The sequence below is a fragment of the Cheilinus undulatus genome, linkage group 12 (genome assembly GCF_018320785.1).
Source record: "Cheilinus undulatus linkage group 12, ASM1832078v1, whole genome shotgun sequence".
Classification (NCBI taxonomy): Eukaryota; Metazoa; Chordata; class Actinopteri; order Labriformes; family Labridae; genus Cheilinus; species Cheilinus undulatus.
Genome location: NC_054876.1, coordinates 14,619,331 through 14,644,796, shown reverse-complemented (window position 1 = coordinate 14,644,796; position 25,466 = coordinate 14,619,331). Strand labels below are relative to the sequence as shown.

Genomic DNA, 25,466 nt, shown 5'->3' with positions numbered 1-25,466 from the left:
ATGTCAAAATGAAATACTTTTATAAATATAATTTTATTTTTGTAAATTCCAACTTTTTAAACTCTGAAATTCTGACACACACACACACACACACACACACACACAATTTAAAAAAAAAATTTTGTCAAAAATGAACGGATTCTCTTAATTTTTTCATCTGCCCTAATATGCCGTTTTAAAGTTTATTTATTTTAAAGTGTATGCACATTTTATTTTGACAACGTCAGAGTAGACGAGGTCCTGTGTCACCCTCGGTTGGAAACCACTGTCCTAGATGGATGTAAATACATTTATCCCACGCCATGGTTATGTGAAACAGTCTATCTAGTATGTCATGTTAAAATTCAAGAACTTCAATTAAGCACTGATTTTGTGTTTGCAATCAAAAGATCCTTGATGTCATAGTTTAAAGTCAGATAAATTTGGTTAGAGATGTGATTTTTATAAATGTGATATAAGAGTACTACTTCAGATCCATTTAAATCCATTATTTCAACATGCCTCCCTCAAAAATACAGGCCCCTGATTTTGTTTGAGGTGTTGTTAAAATGCACATCCTATTTATGGCTATACAATGCATGAACAATATCTGAGCTGTGGCATTCATTACTAGTTAAGATATTTCAAAATGGATCAGCATTGGTTCACATTATGCGACTTCCAGTCAAACAGGCTACTATTTTCCCAGTTATTTATGATTGTCAAAGTTTCTTAAAAAGGGTGTAAAATCTTGTCTTGTGAGCCCAATATTGTGTCTCTTCTTGTGAGCTGAGTGCCTCTTCACACATCATATGTACTTATGTGCAGCTTCATCTTGCTTGTGTCATCCAGTGAGTGTAATTTAAAGAACATACAGGAGAGCCTATTGTGAAGGAAGTGGTTTACCAAGTTCTCTAGGCTGATCCTGTAGGTTCTGCAGTTCCTTAACCGACTCTTTAATAATTGCTTTAATCGGGGCCGTCTTCAGCTTGGCCTTAGCTCTGTAACTGTGGTTGTCAGACTCTGGACTGGACTCCCTGCTTCCATATTGTGACAGCTCAGACTGGGAGTTTGAACTCACAGGCGACCCAGTTGTAAACAGGTTTTGGCATGAGGTGATGGAGGTGGGGATCGGGTAAGGGCTGAATCGTAACCAGGGCTGGTGGCTGCGGAAACAGTGGTTTCTGGTCAGCGTGGAGGTCGGAAAGCAGGTGGGGAGAGCGGGAGCGACAGAAGTGGGTGCTGCCATGTAGCGGTACGGATAGGAGAGCAAACCTCCGAAGGGTGACAGCGGGATTCCCTGTAGGAAGAAATCAAAGGAGTAATTTTCCTTGTGCTGCACCAGTGGATTGTTTTAATCAGCTGTATTTTCAGTAAAGACTTTTGCAATACAAATATGATGTTTTGTCTCATCTGACAAAGTGTTGAAATTGGCATTACACATAAGGATAAATAAATAAAACTAAGCTGGAACAACGTGCTAGTGTTCATATTTAAACTGATTCATTCACTGAAATTTTATTCATCTAATTTAATGTATCATCAAATTTCTAGTCAAAAATGTAATAACACTGATTTTAAGCCATTATACTCAGAAAAACATCTTGTTCAAAGATCTGAAACTCAAAAAAATGAAACCTGATTCGCCTCAAGTAAATCAAAACAGGAGTGGACTGATACTGATTTTTCAGGGCCAGTGTGTCACTGATTATCTGTAGTTCACGAGCGCAGTTAAGGATAATAACTGATATTTGGCACAGACATGTAGTAAGAATGAGCTGTTAGTAAGTTTCAGGTTTTTCAAAGTTACATCTATAACGTGACAGGATTTAAATCTGTCACTAAGACGCACTAGACTACTTCAACAAGTACAGATTATTATGATTGATATTAAACTACTATTAACTACTACTACCCTATTCAGTCAGATATGGATGGGACATCAAGGAGTCTGCGGAGAGTGAAACCAGAGCCAAAGGGTAAGACACAACTCACAGCAGAGCCAATGTAGTAGTCTTTTTAATTAATTAATTTACCAGTGATTGATACAGTTGATTAGCCTAATGCAGAATATCGTCCTCGATAGTCGGTCTGATTGGTCAACCTCTAACTTTGAATGCCGGCCAATGGAGCACACAAAGTTTACTTGGTGACTTGGAATACTACATCTATATCGGTAAATCTCATTTTAAGACACTTTGTGAGCAAAGCCTGAGTCTGACTACATGTTTTTTCATCATGATTATAGCCCAACCCAGCAGGAGTAGTTTTGGGACCCATTGACCTTTAAAATGTGTCATTTTATCCCATGTATTGTATCATACTAAATTACATGTTCCATTTTTGTCCTTTCCACTTTGATTTGTTCCACAACGTGAATGATGTAACCACTGAGAGGCAGAGCACCCTGCATGTGCTGCAGTGACAAATGTAAACAAACCGAATGGCAAAAACAAAAGAAGGTCAAGTTGGTGCTGTGAGATGGAACTATGAGACAGTGGAAAAGATTGTTGAGTTCTTGCAACACATTTCAGCCCCTGCTGTTAGCTTAAGCATCAAGCAAGCATCAAAACACTTGGACAAACATAAAAACACTATGGAATGGTAAATAGAAAGGCTGAGTATTTTTTTTAGTCTTCTTTCCAATCACGATGACTGCTTGTGTACGTCTGTGTAGTCAGTCATGCCACTAGGTCATGGCATGAATTTATACATCTCTGATCGCCTTATTTGACATGGTGACCATCATGAAAGACAAAAGTCATGTCTGATCTTGGCTTGAATCTGCTTGCCCACTTGGCAGATATATTGCTTACAACAAGCAACGCAGGCCTCAATCTTTGCTTTTTATATATTGAAATAATTTCATTTGAACTAGTCGTGTGAACGTTCTGCAAAAGAAGTTCATTTGTTCTTACAATTAGGGATGCACACAGACCAATACCAGTAGCGGTTATGTGTGCTGATACCAAGCCTAAGTACTCATCCTCATTCTCATAAAATATTGCAGATACTGTAATCAGAATACTTTAAAGCATGTCATCAGCCTATCATTATTAAGAGGATGTAGTCAAAGTTGGAGCCATGTCAGTTTGTTGATATTTAACATAAATGAGGACAAAAAAGTAAAGGAGAATAAGAACTATGTACTAATGAATTGTAATTTGGACAGATGAAGAGCATCAGATGAAAATAAAATGAACTATTCAGTACTAACATTTGTACTCAATAAACTTGTATTTGTTTTGGAAAATGTGGTATCAGTGTGCCCCTTTTAGAAATTGAACAAATACACTGGCTAAGCTGGGACATTTTTCATTGCTATACTACTTTTCAAGACCCATTTACATTATAAAAAGAAACAGTTTAACTTGTTTGCAATCTCTTATTTAGGGTGTGTGCGGATCCTTAAAATGCCTTAATAAGGCTTAAATTTAAATTTTTTTTTAAGGTCTTCAAGTGACTTATAAAAGTCTTATTCATTAGATGTCTTAGATTTTAGATGGCATTTTTGATTGCTAGATGTCTGAAAACTTTATCCCTACTGTCTAGTTAGTATATGGGTTTTGCTTGTCCATGTAACAGTTCATGACATTTACAGTAGCACATTATGAACAAAAAAACCATGACAGGAAGAAAGAAACGATGCCAAAATGCAAGTTTAAAGAAATAATTAGCAGGGAAGATCAAAAAGCACCAGTGCTCCATGGTGCAAAATTGACTTTAGTTTTCTTTGGTTGGGTATTAAAAAGGTCTTACATACACGTACAGCCCCCCCTGTATGTAAGAACAATTTTATTTGGACCTCCCTATCACAGCTTGCTTCTTGAGGTTCAGCTTAGAATATTCTTAAATCTTTCATGTATTATTTGTAGCATATTCTTGTATTGGAGTCATCTTGCTGCCTCTCATATTGAACTTCTTGTCTTGACTGCTTTAAGCTCTAAGGCTGCTGTCCCTGAACTAAATGTTGTCTGTACAAACTGTTAAACCGTTTTAGGCTCGTGCTGTAGCACTAAACTGACCCTGCAGTTTTACAGTTAGACTGTTAACCTAACTGACCTGTACTGAGTGAACTTCCAATCCGTGTCACATTAGACTACTTCCAGATCCCTACCACGGCACGAACGGTATGCCTTTTTTTCTGTTAGTATTAATATCTGCTTAGTTTAAGTCAAGGAAGGCAGTTTAATCTTCTCCAAGCAGAAATGTTAGGCATTTGTAGTGTTGTCTTTTTGCTCTCCAGTGAATCTGGCTTTTCCCACTGAAAACAGAGCTGGAAGTTACATATCAATCCAAGACAACTCTATCAACTTAAAAGTCATTCATTAAGCCATTAAAAGATGTCATTTACAGTCCCAGAACTTGCCTTAAAGAGCAAAAATATATATTATTATATTAGAAACACTTAGAGCTCATTAAGGCCGTGTTCAGCTTTGGAATCAAACTGGTGAACATTATCAGGACATTTAAAGGGTCAGTTCAGTGAAATCACTACAGATCTTTTCCTTTTAATCATGAAGAAAGGAGATATAATCTATGAAACTGGGACATGGTTTATGGAAAGACCCTTTACCATCTTTCAGGAGGAGTTGTGGCGAACATTTTTTTTTTCTGCTCTTACCCTAAGGAGCTAACATGCTCGAGTTGAGATATCTGTTCAGCATTTGTACTGAATTATGCGTATTAACATGTTGTGTCAGTGTACCTGAGATGCCAGCATGTGCTGCGACAGGTGAAACATGAAGGGAGATGCAGAGGTGATGCTTTGAGAAGAAAGGCCTCCATTGTCTGCATTATTCACTCCAGGCAAAGAAGGAAACAGATGTCCCATCCCTGTGGTGGGAAAAGCCTCTGGCTTCAGCGATAACTGTCCAGGATGAAGCAACAAAGGAGCACTGAGCTTAAGAAACTGCTGCCTGTGCACACTGGAGAAATCCAAAGCCTGACGGTGTGCGGTGCTGAGGGGTGACGGGTTCTGTGACAGCATGGGCTGGAAGCCATCTTTGTTTTCACTCGTGTGCTTTATTGAAGACTCGGTTTCTTTAGAGGAAAGACCGTCTGATGTTCTGAAAAGTGTTCTTTCTTTTATGGCGTCCTCACTGCTGGTGCTCTTACTGACAGCAGGCTTGTTCCTCAGCATCCCCTCACTTTTCTGACTCAAAAAAGACACAGGTTCAGTCCTTGAACAGTTGGCCTCAGGAGTGTCCTCATCTCGATGGTCCATATCTGAATCTGTTCCAATATTGTTGTCATCTGTGGGAAAAAAATCAGCATGTTTAAGATAAGTGATTGTAGCCTAAAGTAAGGATAGCACACATGATCGGCAACTGATCATTATTGCTTGATTTTTATTTGAAATAAATAATCAGAGTATAGATATTTGTAATTGTGCTTCTAGTTACTGTTAACCAAAACCAATGACTACTCTGGTGTCAGCGGCTGAGAAAAGCACTGTGAATGCAGTGTAGTGTAATTATATAGGCCAAGCCAGTAAGCATTAAGCACATCAGCATTGTGAATCAAATTAAACTGCAATACAGCACCTTCTACTCTCAGCCTGAAAAACTCCCTGTCACCTGGTGTGCTGCTAGTTCTGCTGCTGCAGGTCAGTCATCCTCCTGATCCACTCAAAGCAGATGTGGTAAGATCCCCAATCTTCGCAGTTAAAAATAGTAATCCGATGTTGAAATCCGTGTTGAAACCGGCAGGGTAAAAGCTAGTTATCTACTTAAACGAGGCGACATAAGGTTAAATCATGATGTGTTTAAGGTCAGGTTAGTAAAATAACTATTAGGCAAAGGTAAATAAAACCTCATTGTGGTGTGTTCAAATGGCTGAAGAAGGCGTCAAAAAAGATCAGCTGATTCAATAAAGCCAGCTGTGGTGCAGTGTAAAATTCAGTCACACAGAAAATTAAGGTAGAGGTCCACAGAGAAGAACAACACCCCCTCTTGTTTTTGTTGTTCACGCTGCTGGCACCCTGCTTCTTGAGTGGATAAGAGAATTCAAACATGATGTCCCCGGTTCACTTCCAGCCTAAGACATTTGCTGCGTGTCTCTCTCACCTCATGATATCTGTTTGTCCACTTTCCAGATAAGGGTGTCATCTCATTAAAGTTTATTTTTGATCCAAGGTTAAACAACAAGCTGACAAGGACTAAGATATTAGCTTAGATAATAAAAGCTGATTTTGTGAAAACTATCTTGGAAAAAACAGGATAATTTTACTATACATACAGTATAAACACTGGCCATCAAATTTTCATAACAAATTGGATCCCTTTTTAAAGCTTCTGTAAGGAATTTTCAGAAAACATTGAAATGGGAAAAAACAGTGATTAAATATATCTGTTGATTTTGTCCTGTAGTTAAATAATGTTGTCCTTTTTGAAGATACATTTTGGGGCTTTTTATGCTTTCATTCTAAAAAGGAGAAAAGTGAATAGAGTCAGAAATAAGGATGACATATTGGGGGTGAAACATGCTGGTAAAAGGCCACAGACTTGAATCTGGGCTGCTCATGTATACTAAATGTGTCCTAACCGCTAGGCCCTCTGCGCCCCTTCGATTGTGTTTTCTGACAAAAAAAATCTCATCCTTAAGTATTATTGATGTCTAGTAGACAAGTTGCAATCAATCTTTAGTGTAGCAATAAAAGGCTATTTTACAGCGTACAGTATGTGGGCCTCCTAGGGGTTAAGTGGGAATTTTGCCCTTAGATTTAGTCTTTGAAAATGTGCTTTGTTTTTTTTAATCACATTGGCCTAAATAATTTCTAGTCATTTGGATGGCGAAAATTTTAAACTGTATTCAATAAAAAGTCATTTTAGTCGAAATATTTTCTGTTTTGACTAATTGAATGTCAAATTGTAAAAATAATTAAAAACACTCATATTGATGCACTATCAGTACTTGAATTCATTTCAATAAACTGATAAAAATTCTGACCTTCCCTGACCTACCTTTTGGAATGAGGGTCATTGAATTTTGTTGATATCAATATCTTTTTTAATACTCCTTAACAATCTCAGTCTTTTTAGACACCACCATCAATACTTCTCTGTTATCAACATATTTTAACAGAACTCATATATATGTTAAAGTTTCTTGATGTGGCATTTGAAAAAAACTTATTTTTCCCTTGTTGTAGTCATTTTTGTGAGCCATTCTTGGAAACGTCACGTCACTGTATGTAACCCAGTTCACTTTGCCAGTTAAGTTTTATCAACAGCTTTGGATAAATGTTATTTTACAAATGGTACTTGCTACCCAGGGTTTACGTTTGATGCAAATACTACCCTTGGCACACAGAGAGGAGTCAAACCACAATATGTGGACAAAAGTATTTGGCCACAGTCACTGAATTCAGCTGTTTAAATCAGACCCCTTGCTACAGGTGTATAAAATTAAGCATCATTCGCGTCATATGTGATACAAAATGGGTTGTTTCTGAAGAGTTCAGTGACTTCAAGCATGGTCCTGTGATGGGTGTCACTTTTAAAATATGATGTCTCTTAAAATTTAATCACACTGGATATGCCACAGTCAACTGTGACATTATTGGAAAGTGGAAGCATTTAGGAACAACAGCAACTCAGCCACAAATAGGAAGGCTGCACAAAATTGCAGAGCTGGGTCAACAACTACTAAGGTGCATGGTGCATGAAAGTCGCCAACACTCTGCTAATTCCACAGCTGAAGTGTTATGAACTTCCACTGGCATTAATGTAAGCACAAAAACTGTGTGCTGGGAGCTTCATGGAATGGGCTTCCATGGGCAGAGCAGCTGCATGCAAGCCTCACATCACCAAGTGCAATGCCAAGCATTTGGTGGCCTAAGAAATGTGTTCTGTGGTGTGACGTACCATGCTGCTCTGTTTTGCAGTCAGATGGGCAAGTAGGGGATTGGTGGATGGCGGCAGAAAGTTACCTGCATAAGGGCAACTGTGAAGTTTGGTGGAGGAGGGATAATGGTATGGGGCTGTTTTTCAGGCTTGACGTTTTGGACAATGCTATGCTTCCAACTTTGTGGCAACAGTTTGTGGAAGACCCCCCTGCACAAAGCAAGGAGTTTGGTGTGGAAGGACTTGTATGGCCTACACAGAGCCCTGACCTAAACTCAAACAAGCACCTTTGGGATGAACTGGAACAGATATTGCGAGCCAGGCCTTCCTGTCCAACATCAGTGCCTGACCTTATAAATGCTCTACAGAATAACTGGGCACAAATCCCTACAGTTTGACAGTCCTGCACTTACATTTTAGTCTTGTCTCCATAATAACAACTAAGCACACTTTTCATCAGTTTTTGTCATTCCTGATCTGATCTTAGCTCATCATCATCTTGTCTTCTACATGGAAAAAAGCTATCAAACATTTTCTCATAGTTTTTGTTGTCAAAATTAATACTGCAGAGGCGATGATTCAGTAGAAATAATCAGATGTCTCTGGCAGGTTAATTGACTGTTGTAGGTTATAAAGCATCATCAGCATTATTTTATGTCTTTTTGTTGCCTGTTAAAATTTCTTTAAAGGTAGTTTTAAATTTTTCTACAGTTTTTGCATCAACTATAATAATACATTAATAATCTATTTCATAAACTCATATTCTTGGGTTCAGGGGACCTTATTTAACTCCTTCGAAAGACTGTAATGTGTCCAACTGTGGCATTTTGAAATGTCACACTAGGACAAGCCCAGGTGTAAATAAGACAATTATTGGTGGCTAAAGTCCATTTAGCTGTCTCAGCTTATGGTATTGCTATTGTCCGTGAAAGCTTACTGTCACACTTTAATGGCTTAAGGTGACACTCAAATAGAATAAAGCCTTTGTTAATGTCATTAGCGACACCTGTTCCTGTCCTACAGCAACAAGTCAAAAATGGCGGCTTTGTAAAGAGTTTCTTCGGTCTTTTGAGGACAGGTGAATGGTTGGATGAGATATTGGCTGTATAAAAACAATAATGAATAGTCAGCCTCATAGAATCAGTTGCAAAAAAAAAAGCTGTGCGATAAATGGCATAACAGACTGACCCACCTTGACGTGTTGGCGTAGATATCAGGGGGCTTCTCACCAGCTCACCAGGGGAGTGGAACTGATCTCTGGTACTGGGTGGGCCACGGGAGTCATCAGATTCAGCACCGTCATGGTCTGCTTTGATCTGGGCGTCATGCAGCGGGTAAATGTTGAACTGCTTACTCCTGTGGATCAAAATTGAAGTTAAAAACCCATCATAGAATTTCTTTATGTTTTAAGTATAGCAGACATTAACGGCTAAACAATTACCTCTTTTCACGCCTCCCATTCCCAGTGTCCCTGAAGCCTTTGGCAAAGGGGTTGTTGTCAATTTTAAGCTGTGTTATCTGATGAAATAATATCAGCAAGTTACACATGGAAAAATACAGTCTTTATACACAGAGCTAGGACAGCATATGTGCCTCATGGGATAATATTTTCAGGCCTATAAGCTTTAATTCTAGTATCTAAAAATACAGCTTTGTTTTCATCTTTTCATAAAGAGTCACCACAGAAGTAGTACATCTGCAGTTGTGAAGGGAAGAGGACAGGTAGGGACTGGGGTTACCTTTTCATTCTGATAAGCGGTGACAGCTATGAACTCCGTTTCAGAGAAAACGTAAGTCCGAAAGGTGCTGTAAGGAAGCTTCATTATGTCGTTTGCTCGCACAATATGAAATCTCGGCTGGTATTTATGCATGGAGTTCAAAATAGTCTGTGAAACAAAAAAAAAAAAAAGAAAGGCCTGGTAATCAGTTGATGAAATAACCTATCAACATGACACAGTTCATACCACATAGCTAAAAGCAGCTGTGGTGCCATATTGACAAGCTCTGTGACCTTAGGACAGCAAATATATGGAAACAGATTAGCCTAGAAACAAGTCCTACATTAAAATTAACACTGAATTAAGTACTTACAAATAGCATTATGACAAAACTCAAATACTTTTTAGGTAACTGCACAAAAACAGATTTTATCATTTCAAAACCGTGTCAAAAGTACTTACAAATCCATGTTTATCTGATATATTGTTGGTGAGCTTGAGTTTATGAAAAGCCACAGGCTTGCTCATCCACTGCTCCCCTTTGGACGGACTGTCAGGATGGATGTACATGCGCTTTGGCATCTCCGGGTCAGCTTTTCCAGCCACCATCCAGCGAGAGTTGTGGAACTTGTATCGGCAGTCATCCACGGCCACAATATCCATGAGCAAAATGTACTTCGCGGTTTCATTTAGACCTTCCACACGCACTTTGAAAGGGGGGAACATCCTCCTGAAACAGAAAAAAATACATATTTGAAATGACAGAAATTTTTTATCACTTTGGTAAGGAGGATGTTTTTTATTGTGAAAAGATTGGGTGATAAAGCTGTCCAATAAAAGGGTCAACTTTTTTAACTCTACAGTAGAATTAAAAAAATGTTAAGGGACCATCAGAGTCTGAGAGCATCTTCTGAATAAAATCAACCTGATTTTACTTACTTAAAATGCAATTCTAGAACATTCTAACTTAATAATTTGTTAGATGCATGTTAGTTTACGCACCTTCCTGATTTTGTAATCACCATCTCAGTTCCCCTTTTGTGAAATTCATTCCATAAATTCTGTGAGTCCAGCGTGACTTTAGGGTCGTCATCCTGTCCTTCCTCTGGCTGCAGACTCTTAAAGGACTGCGGGTGGACTGACGGCTGACGTGGGCGTCCCAGAGCCGCGTGCAGCCCCGCGTCAGACGGAGCCTGCTCCGGGAGAGGCTCGGACATGGAGGCGACATCTGGGTACGTCATGGCGGGGAAAAGCGACTGCTGTGTGGTGGTATAGAAGGCTGACAGAGGCACAGCACCCGGTCTGTGAGCTTGGAAAGGATGATGAGCCATGGCAGCCGCTGTGTCAACTGGATCTCTCATCGGGGCACCCGAACTGACAGGTCGATGGTAGAAAGACTCGCACTTACTGCTGCAGGCGCGAGAGGGGTTACATCCGAATTCTTAACTCCCTCAGACAATTTGAAGAGAAGCAAAAAACAGAAGAAGAGAAAACTTCCCAAAAAATGTCTCCAGATACTGATGCAAGTGCAAGGGTGGAAAAGAGAGCGCATGCAGGTCCGTGCGTAAAGCTTGACGAAAGCAGCAGTGGCACGGATGAGTGAGGACAGCGGGAAGTAAAGTGATGTTTACACACAGTCACACGTCTGCCCACACACGAACATAATACACTAATGAGCTCAATTGTCTTACAGACATTCACTGTCCGGACCAATTACAAGGCGCTGGGAGCGGATTCAACCTCCCAGAGTACATGGCAAGTATAAATAACCAAAGGCAGAAGTAGGCTACCACATAACAAGGTTATTATTGGTCACAAAAACAACGAAAAAAAATCTAAAATGTGAAAATAATTTTCGAATCGAGAAACGACACTTTATAAATACGCGTAGACTTACTAAACTAGTTTTTATGGTCCCAGTACTAAGTAAAAGTTACAGAAAATGAGAAGTACCCCGACCGTTCCCCCATGTTAAAAAATAAAAGGCAGATGGTATGGTAGATAAATCTGACGAAGTGCCCTCTTAGGGGTGGGACTACAAATCGATATGGTGATAATCATCGTCCTTCATTATGTGACATGAGAACCGATTTGCAGGTGTCAAATATCGATAAATTCAAAAAATACAGCACCCAAAATATTTCCCTGCTGCTTTGTCACCTGGAAATTCTACTTTATGGGTCCACGGGGGGCGCTGAACACTTGTATGAGTGAAATTTGGATGGAAATTAATTTGCAGAAGAAGAGCAAGTTTCTGGAGCGGTGCAGTCGTGACGTAATTTCGTAGGCAAACCCATAAGTTAGCATTGTATTGATTTCCAGCTAGCGGCAACCTCCGGTCCTGAAAAATGAAGCCAATGTGGAAGTGCAAAAAATTGCAATACCGAGAGTTTCCACTTGAGGTTGGCTACAGGAACACATGTTAAACAGCCGGTTTTGACACACAAAATAAAGTGGTTTACAGCCTGGTTCAAAACACCAAACGTGTCTCATCAGCTAGTGTCCTATTGTTCTCCCACTGTACGGGGGTGATTTTTTTTGTACCTGGATCGTTTGGATTATATTTAGGATGAAAGCTGATTGGTGCGTCTTATTTGATTTACAGATAGCTCGGCAGGCAGAGGCTCCGTTTCTATCAACCGGAGTGCTAGCTAGCAGGCTGACAGGAAGTTGCACTTTGTGAACGGGTGTGAGGTTGATCCAAAGTTCAGTTGAGACCGTGATTTCAATATGGAAGAGTCCACAGATTGGCTTCAAGAGCCGTTTGAGTCCGCCTATGACGTCACACGGGTTTTCTCCAATTCTTTCTACAGTCTATGGTTTCCAGGAGATGTTGGCTGGAAGAAGAGGAACAAAATTCTGCTTATTTTTTCAGGTTGGAAAAGTCACAATCCAGAAATAACTATCCAGCAGCTCAAAGTAAAGAATATTATTATTATTGAAGACGCTAAAGAGATAGCAACTTTTTGCTCCAACTTTTATAAAAAACGCTTATATAGAGGTCTGTGACTGTATAAGCCTTAAAGAAGTAGAAACAATTAGTTGTCTGAAAAACAAGTCTCCTGCAGTTGATGGGATTACTTCAGAATTTTACAAATGCTTTTCTAAAGAGCTTGCTCCTTTTTTACTTTAAGTATTTTGTGAAAGTATTAATAAAGGTGTTCTTCCTCCCACTTAAAAAACAACAACAACAACAAAAAAAAGCGTTGCATGGGTTCCCTCAGCATCGAGCCTATGGGATTTTTCAATGGGTTTTTGGATTATTGTGGAAAATAAGATCTGTTCCAAATAAAAGTTTATGAAACTTACACTTTTGTTTATAAAGACAATCTTCATAAATTGATAATATAAGAATCATATCTGGTTCATTAATCTAACTGACGAAAGAAAAAAACATCATGCTATATTGAACTACAACATGGTCAACCGAATTTAACATCATCACCTGCAGATATAACTGAACAGCAGGCTCAGTTGCCAGGCTTAGGATGACGTATAGTCTTCCCGATAAACGCTGTAGTCCTTGTTAGCTGTCTCTTAGCAACCGCATTTAATAAAAAGTGAAAAGATACACAATTCAAAGGTGGGGCACGTTTCAGATGTATTTTATGTTGTAGGATAAAACGTTAAACTCTCTTGAGCTTGTGTTCACCACAGACCTTATTTTAGGCATTTAACTGAAAACTCATGCAAAAATCCCATAGACTTTCAGAGGAGGGAAACGGGAGTGCTAAAATGCTAACTCACTTCTGCGTTTTAGGACTCATTCCTGCACCACTCTATAGGCGGACAGCAGCGTGAAGGAAAGTTTACTGAGAAACGCCTCAGCCACATTCATATTTAAAATATGTTTACATTTTGGCTTTTACAACATTGAAGGGACAAACAAACTGGACATCTGCAATCTGTTAGAACTGTCTGCCAATAGTGAAGTTTACAGGAAACACCACATACATGCTCAGCAACTTGCAATGCCAGCAACCCAGTCTTGTCCCTGGGAACGCAGCTGATGCTAACATTAGTAAACATGCGACTGTGAATGCAATTTTCAATGCAAAGCTCCCTGCCTCTTCCCTGAGGGCTGTAAGAATAATTAAGTCCATCACTAAGTTTATTTGCAAGGACGTCTGCCCCTAAAGCGCAGTCCAAGGTGAAGGTTTTGGCAGATGCTGCAAACGGTATGAGATACTAAGCAGAACATATTTCACTGGAAAAACTGTTCCAGCACTTTACAAAGAGCTGAAAGGAAAAGTGGAGAATGTACTCCAGTCTGCTGAGATGACTCAGGTTTGATGGACTTCACAAGCCATGGAGTCCTATGTGGTTTACAGCAAATAAAATATTTGAGGTTTGTTTAAAACAAGCAGTTATGAGCAATTAAATGTGACCAGATACACACAAAAAATCTTTTTGCTTCAAAAGTTTAGGCACTAAATTGTGTCAATGTTTACATTAAGTTTAAGCTTAAAATTACTGGAAATGTCTCCATGTTACATACAAAATGTTATTTACTAAAAGCACTGAAATTTGTTTTTTTTTTTCATGTGTTTTATTACAATTTTTTGCAGTTTCTTTTAAATTTTATATTTAATCTATAGATTGAAAACTGCTGTTGAACTGTAAAGTTTGGATTTCTGTCAGTTTGTGTGCATGTGTACACTGACCCGTTACAGTCAGTGTTTGCAAAGAGGCGCTGTGCCAAACTTTCTGCAGTTTTTTGTTCAGTGTATTATTCAGTTTGTGTCTCATTCTGAGACTGACTCTGAATTGTAGTGAATAAATGGAGAATGCACACTTTACCTTTTTTTGTCCTTTTTTTATATTCCTCGGTTAGACAGATATTGTGATGTGTTAGTAATGTTGTCGATCAGACTGTGAATTTTGTGTAAAGGGATAAGTCTTGGTGGTGTTCTCGATGGCTCTGCTCCTTGCTGCTGCTGTGATGCCCAATGAACTGAAGGCTCTATGGAGTAACTGCGTTACAAAACCTCTGCAGCCCACTACGATGGGCATGCACCTAGCCTTCCAGCCCTGTGTGCAACAATTGATGGCCAGTTGCTCATGGCTTTCTTTTATCCATTAGCTTTCTCTTTGTGATCTGTTACTCCAGGTCCACAAAGTGATCCTTCAGTTGGTGTTGCATGGTCGGCTGCAGCTGCTGATCCCCTTGGTGATGACTTATACAATCGGTTTCAGCACCTAGTTGTGTTGTCGAGTGTGTTGCCCCTCACCAAGTGCTTTTAGGCAGGGAGCTCATTAAGCGTTCCTCTTGCTAGGCACAGTATGCGGCTTGGAGTCTTGTTGCCTCAGCTAAAGAGGTTTACTGGGCTGGGCAGAACATTGTACACCATCCAAAGCCACTGTTGGAGAAAACTCAAAATCTTGACCTGAGTTCAAAAGGAATGAGGAAGACTCCATGGTCAGGTGGAAGAAAGTTCATTAAGAGCAAAATGGTGCCTTTTGGCCATCAGACAAGACACTATGTTTGGCGGACACCAAAAACTGCAAATCACCACAAACACACCATCCACACTGTGAGGCACGGTGGAGGCAGCATCATGCTGTGGGGATGCTTGTTAACAGCCAGCCCTTGATTGCTTGCAGAGGTAGAGGGTAAAATAAATGCAACCTAATATAAGAAAATTCTGGTGGACAGTCTTATGCTATGGCCATGATTAATTTATAAAACCAATAAAAGGGTAAAACATCCAAGGAGGTGAATACTTTTCATTGGCAATCAATCAGTTTATTCACAAAATCAAATAAAATATTGTTTGTATGTTCTCTTTATTTCTGTGTGAACTTGAGAAGCCATAAACCAGCTGCCCTGGTCTGTGCTGTGCTTCACTTTGTTTCAGAAAATACCCAGTGGGCAAGGACTCCCGCCTTGACATGAAAAATACATTATGTTGTGGGCTATCTTATGTTTGTACTCTTACGTTTTTATTGGTAATCTTTAAATGTTAAAATACACTGAAAAAGAAAATTGTCTCACCTACGCTTTAAACTGTAAGCTGTATGGCGGTCAAGTTTTTCCAACCCAAATTAACGTGCCTTAGCTCAAGCAAACTTCATAGAATTTGTTAATCTGAGAGGAAAAAGTTAATTTGATGGCTTGTTACAAAATGAAGCAATTTATTGAGTTGTACAATATTTTTTTGGTGGGCATCCTTACGAGGCTCTTTTGTGACTCGTTCTTCCCGCTCTTGAGCATGCCCCAAGTTTTTGTTCATATCCAGGAAGCGTGAATGTGTTAATTATAGTCAACTCTGTGCCGGTTTGTTGGCTCCCAACAAAGATCTGCAAGCGCTATCCTGTCACTTCATATTTAGGTAACTCTCCAAATCCTTAAGTCCCCTTACCCAACTTCTCTTTCAAATGCAGCCCGCAGGCATCAAGATGCTTCCGCTTCTGTGAACCACAAGAGCACGAGGCAATAAGGCATTTGACTCAAATCCAAGGGCAGTAAATGAACACAGTCATTTAATAAACACTCGCAAAAGTTATGTATTACATTACTAGTTATTCTCAAAAATCATACATTATGTAATTATTCACTGCTGATATTAGTTTTGCTGCTAGTTACATTACTTTTACATTACTTCAATGACACATGTGATGTACCTTCACTGAAACCAACAATTAAAATAGAAAATTAAACCTGGCATACTCTGTTCCCCATCAGCACAAATCTTTATTCTGAGATGACAAAGGCAAGATCTTTCATTTTGCTTTTCAATAAGAAAAGATGACCCTGATCATGTTAACCTCTGCTTTTGCTCATATTTGTCGCTGTGATCAGGCCTTTGTGAGATTACATTAAAAACACTGCTTAATGTTTGATGCACTGGCAGGCAGGGTAATAGTTCAGATGTTTGAGTCTTCCATTTACTCTGGGAGGGAGCTAGGCTAGTGCTACCTGTGAATGCTTCTGCTCCGTCTCAGTCACTGAACATGAAGCATATGCTGCAGTATCTGCTGATAATCTTAACTCTTTGTTTGGGTCATAGAGAGTCAGCAATGGTGGCGATGTGAGATCATTCTTCAGCTGGTCAAATTCATTTTGATGTGCTGATTTATCTTATGGAGAAAGCTTCTTATTGACTTGCCCTTCGCTGCAAGAACTGAAATTTTCTAAGTTGGTTTCCCATCCTGAGAATGCTGTAACTTCTCTAATTTAAGAGCCATAAGATGGCTTTTATATTGTTCTGACAAAATCTCGACACATTGGGCCTAGAGACTTGGGTCAGGTTTACATGACAAAGTTGTAAAGCTGAGCCATCGGGAGAATCACATTGTACTTGACTGGATTCACCCCCTCCCCATACACTTTGGCTGAGTAGGGATTCGTGGCTGAGAATGAAACTGAAACTTAAGATTTTCGTCCTTAAAGAGAATTCTAACTGGCCAATTCTGAACCTCTGGGGTTTTCTAAAGCGTCAGAGCGCAAGGAACAGTTATTTGGACAATCTATACAAAGTTTGCAGACTTTTGACAACCTCAGGAGAGAAAGCATCCTCAGAGTCAACAGGTGAGAGACCAGTCACACCTCTGTCAGCTCCATACATTTCCATGTATCACAGAGAGTGAGGAAGAGGCAGAGCTTTTCCTGTTGTTTTAATTGTAACAGGCAATAATATATATGATATATACGATACGATATACAATATATATACTATATATATATATATAAATGCAGTATATACACACACACACCCCCACACACACTATATTGCCAAAAGTATTCACTCACTTGCCTTGTCTCACATATGAACTTAAGTGACATCCCATTCTTAACCCATAGGGTTTAATGTGACGTCGGTCCACCCTTTGCAGCTATAACAGTTTCAACTCTTCTGGGAAGGCTCTCAGTCTCCGCTCTAATTCAGCCCAAAGGTGTTCTATCAGGTTGAGGTCAGGACTCTGTGCAGGCCAGTTAAGTTCATCCACACCAGACTCTCTAATCCATGTCTTTATGGATCTGCTTTATGCACTGGTGCACAGTCATGTTGGAACAGGAAGGGGCCATCCCCAAAGCATTCCCATAAAGTTGGGAGCATGGAACTGTTCAAAATCTCTTGGTATGCTGAAACATTCAGAGTTCCTTTCACTGGAACAAAGGGGTTCAAGCCCAGCTCCTGAAAAACTACCCCACACCATAATCCCCCCTCCACCAAACTTTACATTTGGCACAATGCAGTCAGACAAGTACTGTTCTCCTGGTAACCACCAAACCCACACTCATCCATCAGATTGCCAGATAGAGAAGCGCGATATGTCACTTCTGAGAAGGCGACTTCACTGCTCTGGAGTCCTTAGGAAACTATTGAGTGTTTTGAAAGTCTGTTTTACATTGTCATCTTTTGGTCATTTTTTGCCATTGTAATCACTGGTATTTTGTCAAATAACATCAAGATTGCAAGTAATTGTTGAGGAATGAATAAATCCTTTCGACTGCCAATTATTTAGACTATTTAGGAAGAAATAAACAAAAACAGTAATGGGCATTATATTTTTCAACACAGCAATGTACCTGAGAAGGTCACTCTGCATATCCAGCGGTGAGGATGAGAGTTTGTTGCTCTTCAAACTGTGGTGGACTTGGTGATTTTGGGAAATCCTTGTGGAGTCATTCAGAAGCCCTCCCTCATATGCTGCTACTACTTAACTGTAAAGCAACCCACTACTCATGAGGTAAAACATATCAAGAAAGACAGGGCTATGACAGCAGGCTGAAAAAATAAGTTACTGAAAACTTCAAACACAAATCAGTCCTTTCCTTTCAGAGCTGACTAAAAGGAAGCCCCTTTTTCTCTTTTTCTACCATGGGCTGAACCAAAATGAGTGTGAGGTGAGTGGGGTGCTACTTGACAGTTACAAGGCAGGAAAAGCTCTGGATAGGAAGTGATCTCACAGCTCCCATAAATGATAAATGGCTCCCAAGATGCCATGAGGGTAATAACTTGTAATCAAAGCCATGAGAAGAGTTCAGAGAGGCATGATAGAGAAAAGGGTGAAAGCACATCAATCTCAATTCCTTTCTCTAAATGTTCACTGATATAACGTGCATGAGGTCACTTCTCCAACACAGTCGTCATCAGAAAAAGTAGTTTAAGAGGAGTTGGAAGAGGGGTGTGGGTTGGATCTGCTTATCTTCACTCCCCGCCATTGTGAAGGATGGTCCCGAACGCCACCATTCTTCTCTGGTGCAGCTCAAGCAGACAGGTTGAGAGAAGCACCAGAACAGGAAAGAGGTAATCAATCTGAGTAATGGTGCACAACTTTCACCTTCCTGGTCAAAGTCCACACCTGGGATGAATTCAGAAAAAATGCTTGGCCACTTTGGATTCTTACGTAAGTCATCCAAAGGGTGAGCCAGCAGAGTTTGTATCACATCAGAAGCTTTGGGACGCTCTGAAATGGCAGAGGTGAGGAAGTGGACAAGAGGCTATAGGCTTAAAGCTGAGTGGAAAGGTCAGCAGATCAATCACCTCAAGTGTTGTTAGGGCTCTGTAGTATCTTGTTTTAATCATCCCATTACATGGGCTACATAGCGGACACAACACATGGTTCTGTTTAACCAGACCATGAGATCTAGACAATGGGATTAGCGTCGCTCCCTCCAAAAACAGAGAGCTATATAACCCAAAAAGATCCCAACTTTAAAAAATATATTCTCAAATGAAGTTGCATCTTACTTGACTTAGATGACCAGAAAAAAGATAACACTGTATTATATTTTTCCCTCATTCCAACATTTTTCAGCACATCACAGGTCACAGGCTAGGTGCGTTATAGTGAAAGTGTTCTGTTTGCCCTGTTCATTTGTGGTGGCGGTCCACTATAATTCCTTTAGTCAGCTTCGTTTAAAGTGGCACACCTCTTAATGGTTCAACAAAAGAAGAAATCAATGTGACGGTAATAAATGTACTGTTTATTCTGCTGAATTAAACAGTCTTTTTAACTGAATCAAACTTTTGATTCATGTGGATTATTGGAAGGAAAGAAGGATGAGTAGAGGAATATTCTAGATGTCATCCATAACAGTCTTCACTCTTCTTGGAAGGCTTTCCACAAGATTTTGGGGTGTTTTTTCCAGTTCCCCCAAAAGTGCTTAATGGGGTTGAGGTCATGGCTCTGTAAGGGACAGTTAAGTCCTCCACACCAAACTCATCAAACCATGTCTTTACAGTCCTTGCTTACGGGGCAGAGTCATGATGGAGTAGAAAAGGGCCTTCCCTAAAACTTGTCAAAAAGTTGGAGGCATAGCATTATCCGAAATGTCTTGGTATGCTGAAGCATTCAGATTGCCCTTTACTACAGATAAGGGGCCCAGCTCAAACCCTGAAAAACAGCCCCATACATGATTCTTCCCCTAAACTTCACATTTGACACAGTGCAGTCAGGCAGGTAATGTTCTCCCAGCATCCGCCAAATCCAGACTCACCCATCTGACTGTAACAGAGAAGCGTGATTGCTAATTCCACAGAACACGCTTCCACTGCTCCACAGTCAGTGACATGTGCTTTACACCACTCAGATGCTTGGCATTGGACTTGGTGACATGAGGTTTGCATTCAGCTGCATGGAAACCCATTCTATGTAGCTTCCACTGTAGTGTCTGTGCTTACATTAATGTCAGTGGAAGTTTGAACAGCGACTTTTAAACACCATATGCCTAAGAAGTTGCTGATCCCACTTTGTGATTTTACGGGGTCTTCCACATTGTGGCTGAGTTGCTGTTGTTCCTAAACGCTTCCACTTTCTAATAATATCACTTACAGTTGACAGTAAAATCATAATATCAGGCTTGAAGTCACTGAGCTTGTCAGAGTGACCCATTTTGTATCATAAATGTTTGCAAATGGACACTGATTTTATACACCTGTGGCAATAGGTCTGATTGAAACATGTGACTTTAATAATTAACAGGTGTGGCCAAATACTTTTGTCCATATAGTCTTTTCAGAGTCCATAACGGGTGTAGTGAGGCCGTGTGTTGGTTACACTTTGAAGGTATCCAAACATGGATTAATGCAACTAAAACACAGTCTTCACAGCTCTGTTTCATTGTTATAATCCTCCTACAAGTACTTAGTTTGCCATAGTCTGACAGAGTTTGCGTCTTCTCTTGTTCGACTGAACTGTAGCTCTGCTGCAATTTGTATGAGATTCTCAGTACAAATGCATGCTGTTTCAGAGTGTGTGTGTGCTGTGTGGCAGCCTGGGTGTATCAGCTCCAACTTGCACTTTCATACCAGGTGCAGTTGTGCTGGATGTTGGCTGTCTCTCCCTGCCTTCTCTTATTTTGAAGTTTTACTTAAATAAATATCCCTACAAGTGACCTGATTCACATTATATCTGAACTGGGAAAAAGTCAACATAAAAGCATTCTGTACAAATTAGGAGAGTTTCTTCATAGAAATGCCAAACCAAGCTTTTACTTTAAAAAACAAAGACCATGGTGCAACCATACTGTGTTTATTGTGCCTGGGACATTCTGTCAGTGTGGACAAACATTTCTGCCAAAAAAGGTGAACATACCTCGTTGTTTGTCACTGTCCCGTTTATTTTGACTGAGAGATGCATGTGACTCACAGTAAAAATCAGCAGGCCTTCAGTTCTCTATATCTGTGGATATCAAACTTTTTTATGCCCAAGGCATACCTGAGATCAGACCAAAATCTGAAGACACACCATATTCATACCCATGCAAAATAGCCTCTTTAGCATATGTTACAGTACACTAAATAATTATACAGATTCCCAAGGCATACTATTGTTATGTTCACACCATACATGAGAGATCGCCAATTCACGCATATCTGAACATGCCAATATAGGTAGTAGTAATAGGTACTCAATCTTTTTAAATTTGTGTGAATAACTTGCTTCACTCATGTGTCTAATTAGGTGTATATGTATGGATGAATGACCCCCCCCCACCTTAAGGGAACCACTGTCCACGTATGCTAAATATGTGAAATAGGTCACCAGAGGATCTCCATGCTGATTGGCCACCGCAGCATGAGTGATTGCTTGAGTCCAGATTCTTCAACTTGCCACATTCAATGAATTTGCCTCATATGTGTGGAATACTCACTGATTACCACTTGATTATACTCAAGTCTGGTGTGAACACAACACCAGACTTGCCTCAAGGCACACCAGTGTGCCTATTAGGGCCGGCCCAAGCTTACTTGGGGCCCTAAGCAAAGTTTGATTGTGAGGCCCCCAACCGCCGATGACTGTTACTAATGCAGTCAATACTAGATAATCTGCACATATACAACTAATCTGAACCCCAGTAGAGGAAAAAATGAGGAGCAGAACTTGAGATGTTTTCATTTTATTTCAAACCAAATTATAGATACTGAGAGAAATGTAACATATAACGTTGCATACATCACTTTAGCTAAACCTGAAGTGATTTTTCTCAGTTGATTCTTTAAAAGAGTTAAACTAGACTTTGAATTTGCCCAGTGTGTATAAACTGCCTTTTTAGTCCACTGATGATCATCCTTGTACATAATGGTAGTGACTATTAGATCCACACTCTGGGCCCACTGGCATGCATGCAGTAAATTCAGCTGTGAGCTGGACTGTTGTGGATCTGGGAAGGACTGTGATTGTCTCTGAAAGACCAGGAAGTCCTCCGCTCCTCTGTTTCTCCTGGGATGTTCTGGATTTTACCTTTATGCACACAGATGAAGAAAGTTTCCTGTCTCCCTTATTTTTTTGGTCTGTCTGTTAGGAGATGACTGTGTTGGAGCTTAAGGTTAAGGCCCTGAAGTCTGTAGGAGTGGACACTAGTGAGGGAGATGGACTTCTTCCTCTTTTTCTTATCTGTCAGTCATTGTTTTGGAGACTCGCCTCATTAGCATGCATCTAAACTTATACAAATAAAATCAGCTTCATTAGCTGCATAAGCTACATAGATAACATAACTACATAGCTAACATAGCTTACTTAGCTTCATTAGCCGCATAAGCTACATAGATAACAGCTTACTCTCTTAGCTGTATATGCTATGCAGATATGTAGCTATGTATCTAACAGAGATACGTATCTAACAGAGCTAATACTAAGTTCACAAAGCAGCTAAGAATTTATTTTATCTACATAGCTATGTTAGATTTAGCTACATTTGCTAAAGCTCATGTTGCTGAAGCTAACTTTGCTGTAGATAACTGAGCTATGTAGCTAACAAATCTACAAAGCAAACTCAGCCAATGGGGCTAAAGCTTAGCTCAAAAAGCAGCTACTTGGATGCTATGTAGACACGTTATCTATGTACTATGTAAATGTGTTATCTAACCAGCTACATTAGTTTTATCTACATCTGCTGAAGCTTATATTCCTAAAGCTAATTTAGCTAAACTGTCTTATGTAATAATAACTTTAAAGGTACAATGTGTAGAATTTGGCATTTTAGCGACATCTAGCATTCAGATTTTAGAATGAGCCGATCTGTTACCAAAACGTCACATCACTAGGCGACGAGAGCCTGTGAAGACCAAAAAGGATCGTGAGCCGGACATCATTTACAGCAGTGACAAGGTGAGGGTTTATTCATTCATTTTTGTAACCATAATTTTTATAGATTATAGGTTAATCTTCTTCTCCACCTGCCTTCCAGGTAGCTTTCAGGACCGGTGGGCAGGTTCGTATTTAAAAATCGCGTTTCGCTCTTTCTGTCCCCAAAACGTTGCCGTAGACAAAATGGCGGTTCAATATGGCAGCCTCCGTGAGGGCGACCCGCGGTAATGTAAATTTAAAAAGCTTTTTTCTAATTTTGTAAAAAGAAAACGAAAGTTTAAAGGGGATGATTGTTCACTTATTTTAACATATTTCACATAGATATATAAACATTATATCCCATGTACACCATTTCTGTTCGGCGAAATGCAGCCAGATTCTACACATTGTACCTTTAATAATAACTTTATTTGTATAGCACCTTTAAAACAGAGGTTTGCAAAGTGCTTTGACAATAAGCATGTATTTATATTTATAACATAGCTAGCATAGCTATTTTAGCTTTACAACGCTAAAGCAAGCCACCATTTGGGGAACTTCTGCTAAAAAGGCTTTATATATATAATTAAATCCCAGATAAGACCTCTGACCTTTTTTCTCTGTTTTATTTATGAAATGTTCAGTCTGTGGCATTTGCTATGTTGTTATTTTATGAATGTAACTGCCAGACTATGTGAAGAAAGTTGAATTAAAAAAAAATCAGAAACTGGAACTTCGTTGTACTGGCATATTATGGCACTTCTTTATTGAGATACAGTATAAAGTGACAAGATGTATGGTCTGCAGCCAGACCTGTCTTTAATACACCGCAGTGGAAAAGTAATATTTTTAGTTATTTCCAAGAAAAATTAAGCCAGTCGTGTCTAGTTGGTAATTTGTACAATAGGCTTAGGCTTTTATTATAGAGGGGCTTGCAGCTCTCTTACTATCTTGCATTACATTTTTCTTTTCAGTTATTCACTCCTTCACTTTCTAGCCTGCCACTTCCTTTCATTTCCTGGAATACAAAAGTGTCCCCAATCCCATCAGATGGGCAGACACAGCCAGCAGAAGGCTTTCCTAACCTTTTTAAAATCTTAATCCTGCCTCACCATACTTTTGGAGATTGATCTTTAAGTTCTTATGGAACTCCTTGTAGCTGTTTGGCTGAATCCCAAAATCCACACTCACAGACCTACGGACTTGGAGGAGTGTTCCAGGTAAGTGCGTTAGTGCTTAGAGCTTTCCCACTGTGAAATTGTCAAATGCCCCAGGGCTCTTGTGTGAACTTCTCAACAGCAAAATAAGAACTGTGGACCTCCCTGTGGGACTTGCCCACATGCGCTACAAGGTTATTGGTCTGTGCTATGAAGGATTTGACCTCATCTCAGTTTTTTTTTTTTATGTATTGCCAGTCTTTGTTCTATAGCCTAGTAGAGCCCAGGAAGTACTTTACTTCATGTGGGAAAAACAGCATTTCACAATAAAAGCACCCAGGTCATCTTTGCTTTTAATTCAATAAGCTCTCTAAAGCAGAGGAGGCAGGATTTTATCTCAGTTTGAAAAGTTTCAGTATGCATCTTTAAAACTAGCAGCAGAGTTCCAGACATATGCTTTTAATAGCCATTACTTGCTAATGACTTGCAATTACCAGCAACAAAACACAAAAGCATACAAATGCTTTGATGTAGTAACTTATCTGCATGAGAGCTGTGCTGGAGCTGTTGTTACAGCTTGCACATTTACAAAAATTAAACATGAAGGGACCTCAACTGTGAAAGCCATCAATTTATAACCTCTTCTTACACACTTGTCATACTCACCAGTTGCACTGATGAATGTGTTTCACACATCAAAACAACAGCATTTGGCTCTTTCTTGTGAAGTTTGTCTGAGTCATTTTTCTGTTTCACACAGAGGTGAATAAAACTTGAAAATGTGAAACCCACAAAAAACGTGTAGCTCAAAAGGAGGTTTCCCTGTTCCTGCTAAAACCCAAACAAGATTCAAATACACATTAGGTAACAGCAGCTGAATTAACCAGCACTTACCACACTGTGCAACCCTCCATTCATACAGGTTAGAAAAGGGACTGAATAGAAATGTTGATCTTTTGAAGTTATACTGGATGATGATGCATTGGCATCCCACAACATCCTTGTCCCACATCTCCTGTGTTGGGACCTGGCCACCCTAGTCAGTATGGATGGACCCAGTGAGGGTGTTATTTGGAAGGAGTCAAAGACGCACAAAGTTATCTTAACTCTTTTTTCTCTTTGCAGTATGAAACAATTAGCAACATTCAACAAATTTTCACAGTGAATGTAAATAAAACGTGTCCGACTCAGTGTGCAAGGTTCAAGTGTTTGACAGAGTACTGCCCCCCCCCCCCCAAAAAAAACCT

The 25,466-nt window shown here is 39.7% G+C and overlaps 1 protein-coding gene across 1 annotated transcript; it reads right to left on the bottom strand.

Annotated features, from left to right (window-relative positions):
• Positions 1–862: 862 nt before the first annotated feature.
• Positions 863–10,905, bottom strand: LOC121519207 (T-box transcription factor TBX2b-like). Its single transcript, XM_041802045.1, has 7 exons — positions 10,547–10,905; positions 10,007–10,274; positions 9,566–9,712; positions 9,268–9,344; positions 9,019–9,182; positions 4,688–5,235; positions 863–1,279 (listed from the first exon to the last, which is right to left on the bottom strand). The coding sequence occupies exons 1-7, from the start codon at positions 10,903–10,905 to the stop codon at positions 863–865; spliced, it is 1,980 nt and encodes a 659-aa protein (XP_041657979.1).
• Positions 10,906–25,466: the final 14,561 nt, after the last annotated feature.